The sequence below is a fragment of the Salpingoeca rosetta genome, assembly GCF_000188695.1.
Source record: "Salpingoeca rosetta unplaced genomic scaffold supercont1.20, whole genome shotgun sequence".
Lineage (NCBI taxonomy): Eukaryota > Choanoflagellata > Craspedida > Salpingoecidae > Salpingoeca > Salpingoeca rosetta.
In genome coordinates, this window is record NW_004754914.1 from 776,333 (window position 1) to 786,607 (window position 10,275).

General features: G+C 55.0%; 3 protein-coding genes across 3 annotated transcripts; 1 reads left to right on the forward strand and 2 right to left on the reverse strand.

The window, feature by feature from the left end:
* Positions 1-1,016: 1,016 nt before the first annotated feature.
* Positions 1,017-2,272, reverse strand: PTSG_07657 (uncharacterized protein; the record flags this gene model as incomplete). The annotated part of the gene is made up of 4 exons (XM_004991399.1): positions 1,017-1,205; positions 1,464-1,670; positions 1,833-1,913; positions 2,264-2,272. The coding sequence occupies 4 exons, from the start codon at positions 2,270-2,272 to the stop codon at positions 1,017-1,019; spliced, it is 486 nt and encodes a 161-aa protein (XP_004991456.1).
* A 798-nt stretch (positions 2,273-3,070) lies between these two features.
* Positions 3,071-4,972, forward strand: PTSG_07658 (uncharacterized protein; the record flags this gene model as incomplete). Its single annotated transcript, XM_004991400.1, has 1 exon — positions 3,071-4,972. One exon carries the CDS (start codon positions 3,071-3,073, stop codon positions 4,466-4,468), a length of 1,398 nt encoding a protein of 465 aa, XP_004991457.1. The 3' UTR covers positions 4,469-4,972.
* Positions 4,973-5,537: 565 nt separating this feature from the next.
* PTSG_07659 (uncharacterized protein) lies at positions 5,538-9,711 on the reverse strand. Its single transcript, XM_004991401.1, has 11 exons — positions 9,313-9,711; positions 8,918-8,992; positions 8,425-8,782; positions 8,124-8,210; positions 7,709-7,816; positions 7,352-7,400; positions 6,907-7,039; positions 6,605-6,718; positions 6,403-6,472; positions 6,148-6,243; positions 5,538-5,975 (listed from the first exon to the last, which is right to left on the reverse strand). The coding sequence occupies exons 1-11, from the start codon at positions 9,670-9,672 to the stop codon at positions 5,731-5,733; spliced, it is 1,695 nt and encodes a 564-aa protein (XP_004991458.1). The 5' UTR covers positions 9,673-9,711; the 3' UTR covers positions 5,538-5,730.
* Between the last annotated feature and the right edge of the window lie 564 nt (positions 9,712-10,275).

Here is a 10,275-nt window from a genome sequence, read left to right on the forward strand (position 1 = left end):
CACACACACAAATGTATGTACACACACAAATGCGAATGCACACGCACACGCGCGCACACACACACACACACACATGCGAACGCGCGCGTACCTCATGTGTAGCATGTTTGGTGTTGGTGCGTCGAGGAGGCGTGTGGCAGATGCGGTGATTGAAGGATTGATCCCGTCCGCTGCTCTCTTGCTTCTTGGGTGCATTGCGTCTGATTCCAAGACAGAACAAAGACAATTGGCAACTCAATGAACGACCTGAATCTCATCAAGCTTCAAGACACAGAGAAAGAGAGGAGAAGAGACGGAATGCAAACAGTTGGCCCCACGTCCATACGTGCGTGAGGGGACCAAGGAGGGTTCAACAGACACAAACCACGACAGCAACCTTGCACATGGAGAGGAAATCAAACAAAACAAGGAGCAGTGACAACAGCACATGAAAGAGGGATAAACACACCCTTCTCCCTCTTTTTCGTTTCTTCCCTTTCATACAACGCCTTGTTGGCATGGCAGACTAAGGCTCAGGCTAAGTACTAGGCTACTCGAGAGAAGTCGGCATCACCCTATCACCCAAATAACTAAATAAAGAAAGGCCCCCGCAAGAGAAGACACCACCAAGCCACATAGAAGGGCTTGAGATGAACACCATGTCACCGGACCAATAATGAAGGCTGGTGGTGGACAGGCACATCGCATCAGCATCACATCACATCCTCTCACATCAACATCACACGCAGCCACGAGAAAGGAACCAAGGAAGGGGAAGGAAGAAGAAACAAAACACCACCACCAAGAATCAAAATACCGACGAAATTTTTGGTTGCGTGGCCCAGCAGCAAGGAGCAAGGCAAGAGCGGCAGCCTTCTCCTCGAGCTCGCTTTGCAGCAGAGCACAACGCAACGCAAAAGAAAACAAACCACCGCGCCCCCTCGCCCCCCTCGCCATCAGGCTGGGACAAGCTCAGACACAGCAGCACAGAGACAGGACACACTTGCTTGCCTTGTCCTTGTCCTTTTCCTCTTCCTTCACTTTGAAGCCTTGGAGTTCTTCTGTTCTTGGATCGCCCACCAGCCCACCCATCCATTCAGCCATCCGCGATAGGAGGTGCGAGTGGGTGCTGCTTGCAACAGGCTGTGAGCGGTGCTGTGCGCTTTGTAAGTCCGTCGCTCCCGGTGCTCGCCCCTCGTCACACCGTTGCTCCATAGCAAAGAAAGCTGTCGTACAGCAGAAGAAAGAGCAGAGAGCACAGCAACCTGCTTCATCCCCTTGTTCGTGTTGGGTGCTGAAGAAGCGTTGCACTTCACTGACGGGCTGCTGATGATGCCCTAGCTTGACGATGCCAGTACGTTGCTGTGTGGTCAGCTTTGAGTCTGCTCTGGTGGAGCTGTGTTCTGTTGTGTACTTGCATGGGCAATCGCCTCCTCGTGCTCAACACCACATGGGGTGGTCCCCATCACCACAACACACAAAACCTTCGGGTGTTGTTGCTGAGTGTGCTGCTTCTGCTCTGCTGCTGCTGTAGCAACGTTGTGCCTGCACTGCTCTGATTGGTGTTGTTGCTGTTCCTCTCTGCGCCGGTTGGCGTATCGTTGCCCTGTCACTGTAGCAACAGGTGCGCTTGGCTGGCCACTTGTTGCGTTGCTGTGCTGCCGTGGGGTTGCTGCAGACTGCTGTGCTTGCTGTAGGCGAGGGTTGTGGTGGGGCGTATGGCAGGCCATATAAGCATGCAAAGGAACCGCCGGCGGTTGCTCTTTCTTTCTCTTTCAGTCTTCTAGTCGATGTCTCTCCTCTCCCCCTCCCTCTTCTGTTGTCGCATCCATCGCCCTCTTGTCCCATTCAACCAGCGCGTGCGTCTCAGCTGTGTGCAGTGTCAACCGGAAGAGATGGTCTGGTCGCTTGGCACCAGAACAGAACACAAAGCTCTAAAGCTGAAGAAAAGGGATCAAACCCGAGGTTTTTCGTGTGCTGCGGAGCGGGCAGGTTCGCTCTGTAGCTGCTGGCTGGTTTTTTGTGTTTGGCTTGCGAGGGTGGCTTGCTTCTGTTGGGTGTTTGCATCATGTTCATGGTGGCTGCAGGGCGGGCCAATCTGCTGCTCTCAAGCACAACAACAAATTTTATGTCGGGACCAAACCTTCACCAAAAGCAAGCCAAAGTGTGCAAGCACAAGCAACCACGACACACGGACGAATGAGTGACGTGGGTGGCGTTGTTGATGCTTTCACCAATATTCGCTTGTGCCTTCGCTCCAACGCGTCATGACCAAAGGTTAAACGCGGGGCATATTGGACATACACACACATTCCAGCCCTTCGCGTGTCGCTCGTGGCGGCGCTGCTGTGCGCTTTCTCGCTCTTTGTTTGCACGAATTTAGGCTTGTCTGTTGTGGGTTGGTTTGTCTCCAACAACACACAACAAGCAAGGCGGCAGGCGACGGCACACCTGTACAGCGCTACAGCCAAAACACCCAAAGACGAAAAGCCCCACATGTAGGTCTGCTGTTTTGTTGCGGCAATGCGAAGCCGGGCTTTCGTCCTGACGCCGCACTTCCCTTCCCTTCCCTTGCTGCTGTCCACTTTCTTCTGCATCAAGGTTGCGTCGCGCAACCCAGCCAGTTGCTTTGCCACCAACCCACCTATCTTAGTATCTTCTCCACCACAGCTGCACACCACAAGACAAGCCGTCCCACCTCCTCCTTGCGTCGCAGATCAAAATCAAACACAACACCGCACAACAAACACCGCACAACAAAGACAGCAGCAGCGCATCCTCACTGCATTCCAACAGTGATGGTGCTCGACACGAGCCATTTTCTCCAGTCCCTCAACCTCAAAGTGCTCAAGTGCGTGCCACTTGCTGCTCTGCCGCACGCACTACCCGTCGTCATCGCATTCTCAAGAGCATAGGTCCAGAGACGGAGGAGACGCCAAGCTGTGAAAGCCGTCCAACCCACTCACCACACCGGCACCGACCCAGGACCACACCGAGAGCACGAGGAGTGGCGAACAACCCGGAAGAACGCGCCTCGCGCATTCCTTAGTCCACAAACGGACAAACAAACAACCGCTGTACCAGCAGCACCATGGACACCCCAACACCAACATGGGAGGGCGTCGCCACCTACCACACATACCTGGATGGCCTCGTCCAGCAAGCAGGCACCCTTACCAAGCCCACCTGCTGCCGCACAAGCCGCTCCGCAGCAGACCTCGACCTCAGCGCCGTTCCTTTGACGCCAAGCATGTGCAGCGGCAGCAGCGGCAGCAGCGACTACTCGCAGCTGTATGCACAGCACTCCCCATCCCTTTGCCTGCATGCAACGGCAAGCAAATCCGCAACATCCCCCACACCAACAACATCCGCCTTCTCCACGCTCAACACCAATTCCACCATGATGGCAGCCTTGGACAGCGGCTTTGGCATCATCGACGACACCAAGAAGGACACGTCGATGACACCATCATCCCCGCCATCATCCTCATCATCATCGGTGTCTTTATTCCACGCATCCAAGTCCTCCAACAGCATTGCTGCTTCCCACCACCACCACCAGCAGCAGCAGCAGCAGCAGCAGCAGCACCAAGTCCACCAGCAGGCAGCACCGTTCTTCGACTTTGACACTGGGCTGGCAAGCCCCCGCCTCCGCTTCGAAAGCACAAGCGACAACATCTTCCACTTTGATGATGATGTTTTCCCCACAACAACAGCAGCAACAGCGACGGCAGATGGCGGTGCCATCAACGTCGGCGGCGCCAACGCCTCGCAGAGCCAGGGCAATGACGGTGCCCTCCTGCCTGCGTTCACATTGAATAGCGACATCAAGGTCGAGAAGCTGCTGAGCCATGCAGACATGAACCTTTTTGACGCAGCCCTGGAGTCCTTCCTCTCCTCCTTCTCCTCCACCTCCTCCTCGTCTATGGAAGAGCGACAGGCGTCTGCGGCATCGTCGGCGTCAGCACTGTCTGCTGCGTCGTTCTCATCCAACAGCAGCGACGCTGAAGATCTCACCCCTTGGCAGCCCACATCGCACACAGCCACAAGCTCCTCTTCTTCGTCCTCCTCCTCGTTGCCATCGTCAACGTCATCGCCAGCACACCGTCGCAAGAGCAAGCGGGCACAGCGCAGACGCGGCAACAACAGCAGCGTGCGCGCCAAGGGCACAGCAAGCACGATGATGCGCGGGCGCAGCGCCATCAACAAGCGGTGTGTGCTTGAGAACGGCGAGATTGACCACGAGAAGCTTGAGCGCACGCGAGAGATTGCACGCCGCAGCTACTGGCGCCGCCGCAACCAAGAGCTCACCGGCCGCCGGACGGTGCGCCAGCGCCTGACGCTGCTGAACAAGACCAAGGACCTGCTTGTGCAGAAGCGACAGCGGCTGTTGAAGGAGCGGCAAGCACTGCTGGACCACGTGCGGCAGTACCTCCACACCCTCCACCCAATCGGCACCATCGACCAGCACCCGTCGCCACTGTTTTGAGTTGCACGTGTGATGGACGTGTGGTGTTGGTATGTTGTCTTCTCATTCTCGCCCCTGTCGGAGGACACTTGTTACTGGGTGAAGCGATCCCTGTTGTTGTTTCGACTGCGCATTGGCGTTGATGGCATGTTGAAGTAGTGAAGTTACCTGCGCCTGCTTGTTTTGAGTGACATAGTTAACTTCTATGTATCTTCGCTGACCATCATCATCATCATCACTCGTGGCTTGTGTACATTGTCACTTTGTTGCTTGCTTCTCTTGTGTATTGCCTTGTTGTGGAGCAGTCTTGCCTTTGGCGAACGAACGTTCTTACGTTGCCGCATTGAGTGTAATGTTTTGTACTGTCCCTTGCGCCATGCTGCATGACAGCTCGTTCGCACCTTTCCATTTCTTTTATCACTGATGCCATTGTTACGGCACTTGTCTGTGCATGCTTTCCTTAACCTGGTCATTCGGTCGTTATTGTGGCCTCGTCATCTTATTCTGTTGGCCACTCGATGTGGCGACGTTATCACGACCCAAAGCATAACACAAACGCGCGTTATCGTTGCAAAAGACGTTTTGTTCAACACACCTTGAGTTAGGGGCCTATGAGAAGTCACGCGCAAGTCCACGGAATGATGTTTTGTTCGTTCGTATGACAAGAAGTCGCGCCAACACCATTGAGTCGGGGCCGCCGCTAGGCTCACAACTCAAGCGACTGACAAGCAGTTTTTCCGTCAGCTGTATGTTCTCTGGTGGGCGCAGAGGAGTGTTCACTCATCAGCAGCAGAAGAAGACAACTGTGGCGATCACGCGCAAACGCAACTGAGTCACTGCTTCCTTCTTTCCTTGCGCAGCTCACCCGTCCATTGTTTAGCGTCATGTATGGATTCATCCTTTATTCGCTGCGGGCTTCAGGGACACATTCATTTCCACACATGGGAACGCGTGCGGTGTGCAGCGCGCACACATGCGCACACACGCTCCCTGTCTACACTCTCTCATTTGGCCACGGACCTAGTCGAGACTTTCGCTTGCGCAAGGAAGTTGGTTGCTTGTGAGTGTGCATGTGCATGCGCGCATGTGCGTTTGCATTGACACGAACCAGCTGGCGCCACGGCAATCGTGTATTGAGCGAGAGAGCACTGATATACAAGAGGAACGGCCGCAACACTGAGCTCAAGTGCTCCACACGCAAGACATCATGTAACAGTGGAAACGGTCAGCAATCAAGAAGGAAGCAAATCGAGAGAACAGCGAAGGCCAGAGAGTGTGTGGCATCACACCGACGCATCCGCCTCGGCAGCTGTGCGTTTTGCCCTCGCCGTGGACGCTGCTATTGTACCATCATCACCTGACTGCTGGTGCTGGTGCTGCAGGGAGGTCTCTTCACTCTGGGTGAGCACACTGGCCAGAATGTGTGGAATGCTGAGGTGAGCTGATGCAACCTCGGACAACGTTGCTGGCACAGCCGTTGTCTCGCTTGTGCAGTCAACAGCGCCGTCACGGCGAACCTCAAGCGTCACTGCGTTTGTGTTTGAGTGTGATTGGGTGCGTGAACGCGCGAATCGTGGGGCGCGAGTGGGACGGGGCGGCATTGTGTATCAGTATGTTATTCAACATGCGTCTCGTGTGCAAGTGATACAAAAAAAGGTGGTCAAGAGGGTACAATACAGACAAAATGGCCGTGCGCGTACCGCTTGGCTGCCGGTTTGTTGCTGGGTCTTGTGGCTTCAGCGTGAGCACGGAGCCGACAGTACCGAGTGTCATCTTTACAGATCGCTTTGGAAACCCTGGCAGTGGAAAAGGAAGAACATAAACGCAAGTGAGCACATGTACAACAAACTGGAACTTCAAAATGCTACTTGTCTGTGTGCATGTGCGCTTGTGGCAAGTGTTTGCCATGTGCTTCGAGTGTGAAGCGCACACAGGCGAGCAAGCTGCTGGCAAACCTTGCACGAGAGACGACGGTGTCACCGCAGATTTGAGTAGCGCGCAAAACGCAACGCTTTGCCGAAGTATCTGCAGTGAGGCGTGAGCAAAAGTGCACATGTTACAAACCAGGAAACACACACAGACACAGACACATATACAGACACAAACACAGACACGGACACAGACCCAGACACAAGCACGCACACACTGGGCGCTCACTTGGAGGAGTGGTGGTAGTTGTTCTGGTGAGGAAAAGGGCAGTTCATGCACAACAGCGCCGGTTGAAGAAGTGGTGGACTCGTCCGCGTGTATGCTCACGAAGTAATGGCCAACCTTGGGCATTCGTGAGGCACGGGAGACGACAGTGGTTGTGGAGGCGCGCGCGTCCACAAGCAGGAGTGGTGCATGTAAGTTGGAAAGAACGCACTGAACAAGAACAGCAGCGTGAACAGCACGGCACGCCATTACCCCCCCCAAACACACACACGCATAGATATACGTGCATACAAAACCGTGCGTACCACGTGTTGCTGCTGTGTTGGGGTAGCTTGGGGAAGGATAGGCTGTGAGGGCAGCTTTGTTCTCAACACGGACTCATCCAACTTTGCAACCGCCGCCAAGTCCGACACCAAGTGGGAGGGGACGATGACGGGCCTGGGCGTGCATGTAGTTGCATGTTGTGGATTGTTAGTTGCACGTTGTCATGCATGAACGTGCGTGCATGTGTGTGTGTGTGTGTTGGTGTGTGTGTGTGTGGATGTGTGCGTGTTGGTGCGTGTGTGTGTATGTGTGTGCGCGAATGTGTGCGTGTGTGTGTGGATGTGTGTGAATGCGCAAGAGCGTCTTAAGTGGGTTTGTGAATGTACATTGTTGGCGTGTGCGTGATTGGAGAGAGCAAAAAAATGCAAATCCACATCGTGGATGGAAAGCGCGTGTGCGAGGACAATGCCATCCAAGATGACGCACTTAGTCAAGCGAAGGAAGTGCTGGGCAGGGAACGGGGTCTTGGAGCCGTCTGCACACCATCAGCACCCACCGCATAGCACCAGCGGCAAACGTTAACATGAGAAGGCGGGTAGGGGCGATGCACCCAAGTCCACAAGCAGGCAAACTGACACACAAAAGGCCACACAGAGGCATATGGAGGGTCTCTCCCTCCCTCCCCCCTCACACACACACAGACACACACACAGACACACACACACACACACACACACACACACACACACAGACAGACAGAGGAAGGCGCAAGGTGCATGAATCGTCTTTGCTCCCAATGAGTGATTAGATTTTTGTCCCTCTCGCTTCGTGTTTTCAACACACCTTGCGTGGCGAGATTTGTGCATGCAAATCCCCACGTGTCATCAGCGGCAACGCAGCGCGTTCCGACCAGACACACACATGCGCACTCAGGCAGCTGCTTCTCCACACCTACAAAGGCGTCGTCGTCGTCGTCGCCGTTGTTGTTGTGGGGTGGTGGATGACAACGCAATTGTCCGCGCAAGAGCGTATACCAGCATGAGCAATCACACGACACATGCGCACGAGCGCACGTCCATTCGCGCAGTTCCAGTCCGCACACACACACACACACACACACACACACACACACACACACACACACACACACACACACACACACACATACACACTGTTCATGCTCGCTGTCGAAACACAAGTCATCTCCACATGGCACCACGGTCACACGCGTGAATCACTCCGCAAGTGCATGGGCGACCTGTGCGCGAGAGAGCGATGCGCGGGTGGTGCAGGATGCTCTGCTGCTGGGGCGAGAGATACCACAGCAGGGCCGGTCCAAACGTCCCTGCACACATGCAACACGCGCACGCGTCATCACGGCAAAACGGGGTTTGTGTTTGATTATTAACGGCATCGCGAGAACAATAACGGACACGAACATGCACTCACACACATGAACACACATAAACACGCACACATGAACACACACACACATACATGCATACACGCATACAGACACCCGTGAACGTATAGCGTGCACGACCAAGTAATAAACGCACGAAAGTCTGTGAAGCGAGTGGTTGTGAGACCAAGGCCTGTGGAGATGAGGGAGCGGAGCTGCGCGACACCAGCGCGCATGTTCGATGCTGGCGTGTGTCGCGCGTTGTTGCTCTTGCTTCTGTTACTACTACTGCTGCTGCTGTTGTTGTTGTCGCCAGTGCCATCGCTGGTGCCACTGCCCGTGGCGCTGTTGATGGCGGCGGCGTTGGTCAAGGGAATGGCCGCGGTGGCCGCAGAAAGGGAACAGGCTTCCCTATCGACATACTGGCGCAGGTTGGTGAGGGCCGCATACAGCTGGCGTCGCGCTTCCTCCAGCGCACCATCATCCGTGATGTGGATGCGCAACGAATCATAAAACTAGAGATGGTGATGCAACAGTCATGACATGCCAGACCTGGGTGAGAGAGGCAAGGAAAGAATTGCGCTCAAGAGGTCACTTCAATGGCGTTTGGGACCATGGCTGTTGCCAGCACAACGTGAGCGACAGCACACCTGTGTCACGGGGCGCAAGTAGCTGCCAAACCCCTGAAAGCCTTCGTTCGCCAAGAAGAACAGGAGCAGCGGTTCCTTGGAACAATGAAAAGCGGGGGTGTGAGGGTGTGAGTGTGGGTGCGAGTGCGTAGGCCGTGAGTGCATGCAAGCGTCATTATGTTTCTTGATATGGCGTTGGTGTTGGTGGTGCTTCAGTGTGTTTGAAAAGGACACAATGAGCCGTGTGTGTGTGTGTGTGTGTGTGTGTGTGTGTGTGTGTGTGTGTGTGTGTGTGTGTGTGTGTGTGTGTGTGTGTGTGTGTGCGTGTACGTTGTGCATGGCAGTCACGAGCGAATCAAGAACCGCCCCCCCCCCCTCGGCCGGGCAGGGTACCATGCACTGTCCGTCATCCATACCTCCACTGCATCTTGGACATCATGGCCAATGTCGACTTTGGTGACAAAGTGCGTCTTCGGGTCCACGTGCACCTCCAAGTAGAAAGCTGGGTGGGATATGAACAAGGAGCCCTCACTCACTTCGCCAGTGACATCCATGCCCAGTGACGTGCACACGGCGTCAAGCATGGCCCGCGAAAGCCGCCGCGGCCGAACAACTTTCCAGCCGTGTCGAACATAGGCATGTGTCAGCAAGCCCAGTGTCTCCTCTCGCTGCTGCTCTTGCTGCTGCGCTGGCTGCTGCACTGGCTCGGGTTCTTGCTGGGAATTGCCAGTGACAGCGGTGGTTGCTGTCGCAGCATCCTCGCTCCTCACATCCATCGGCGGCAGTTAGTTGGTGGTGGTTGTAGAGGATTACTGAATGGCTTGCATTGAATTTCGGCACTGTAAGCGCAAGGGCAGCATCATGGCAGACGACCACCAGCATGCACAGCCGCCACCTGGCCAAGATGACGAGCTCGTGGCCGAGGTATCCTCACTGCAGTGCGTGTATGCGTGTGCATATGTGTATGCTGTGTGTGTATGCTTGTGTGAGTATGCTTGTGTGTGTGTGTGTGTGTGTATGCATGTGTGTGTGCTTGTGTATGTGTGTGTGTGTGTGTGTGTGTGTGTGCGTGTGTGTGTGTGCGCGCGCGCGCACCACCGTGCCTGCCACCACACACGTGGTCGTGTTTCCCAGACCCTGCTTGTTGCATTGTGTTGCACGCTGCTGAACCTGCTTCCACTGCCGCTTGCTGTCATTGCTTTCACATTCCTGGTTTGTTTTCTGACTCGCTCGCAGCTGGACGTCGTCCTCAACAAGTCCCTTGCCGCTCATTTGCACCTGCGTGTACTCACACAAAAGTGATGTTGTGGCATGAATACCTCTACTTGCTAGAGCGTGTGAATGGTCGGGGCTATCGACAACTCTCCTACCTCGTGTGC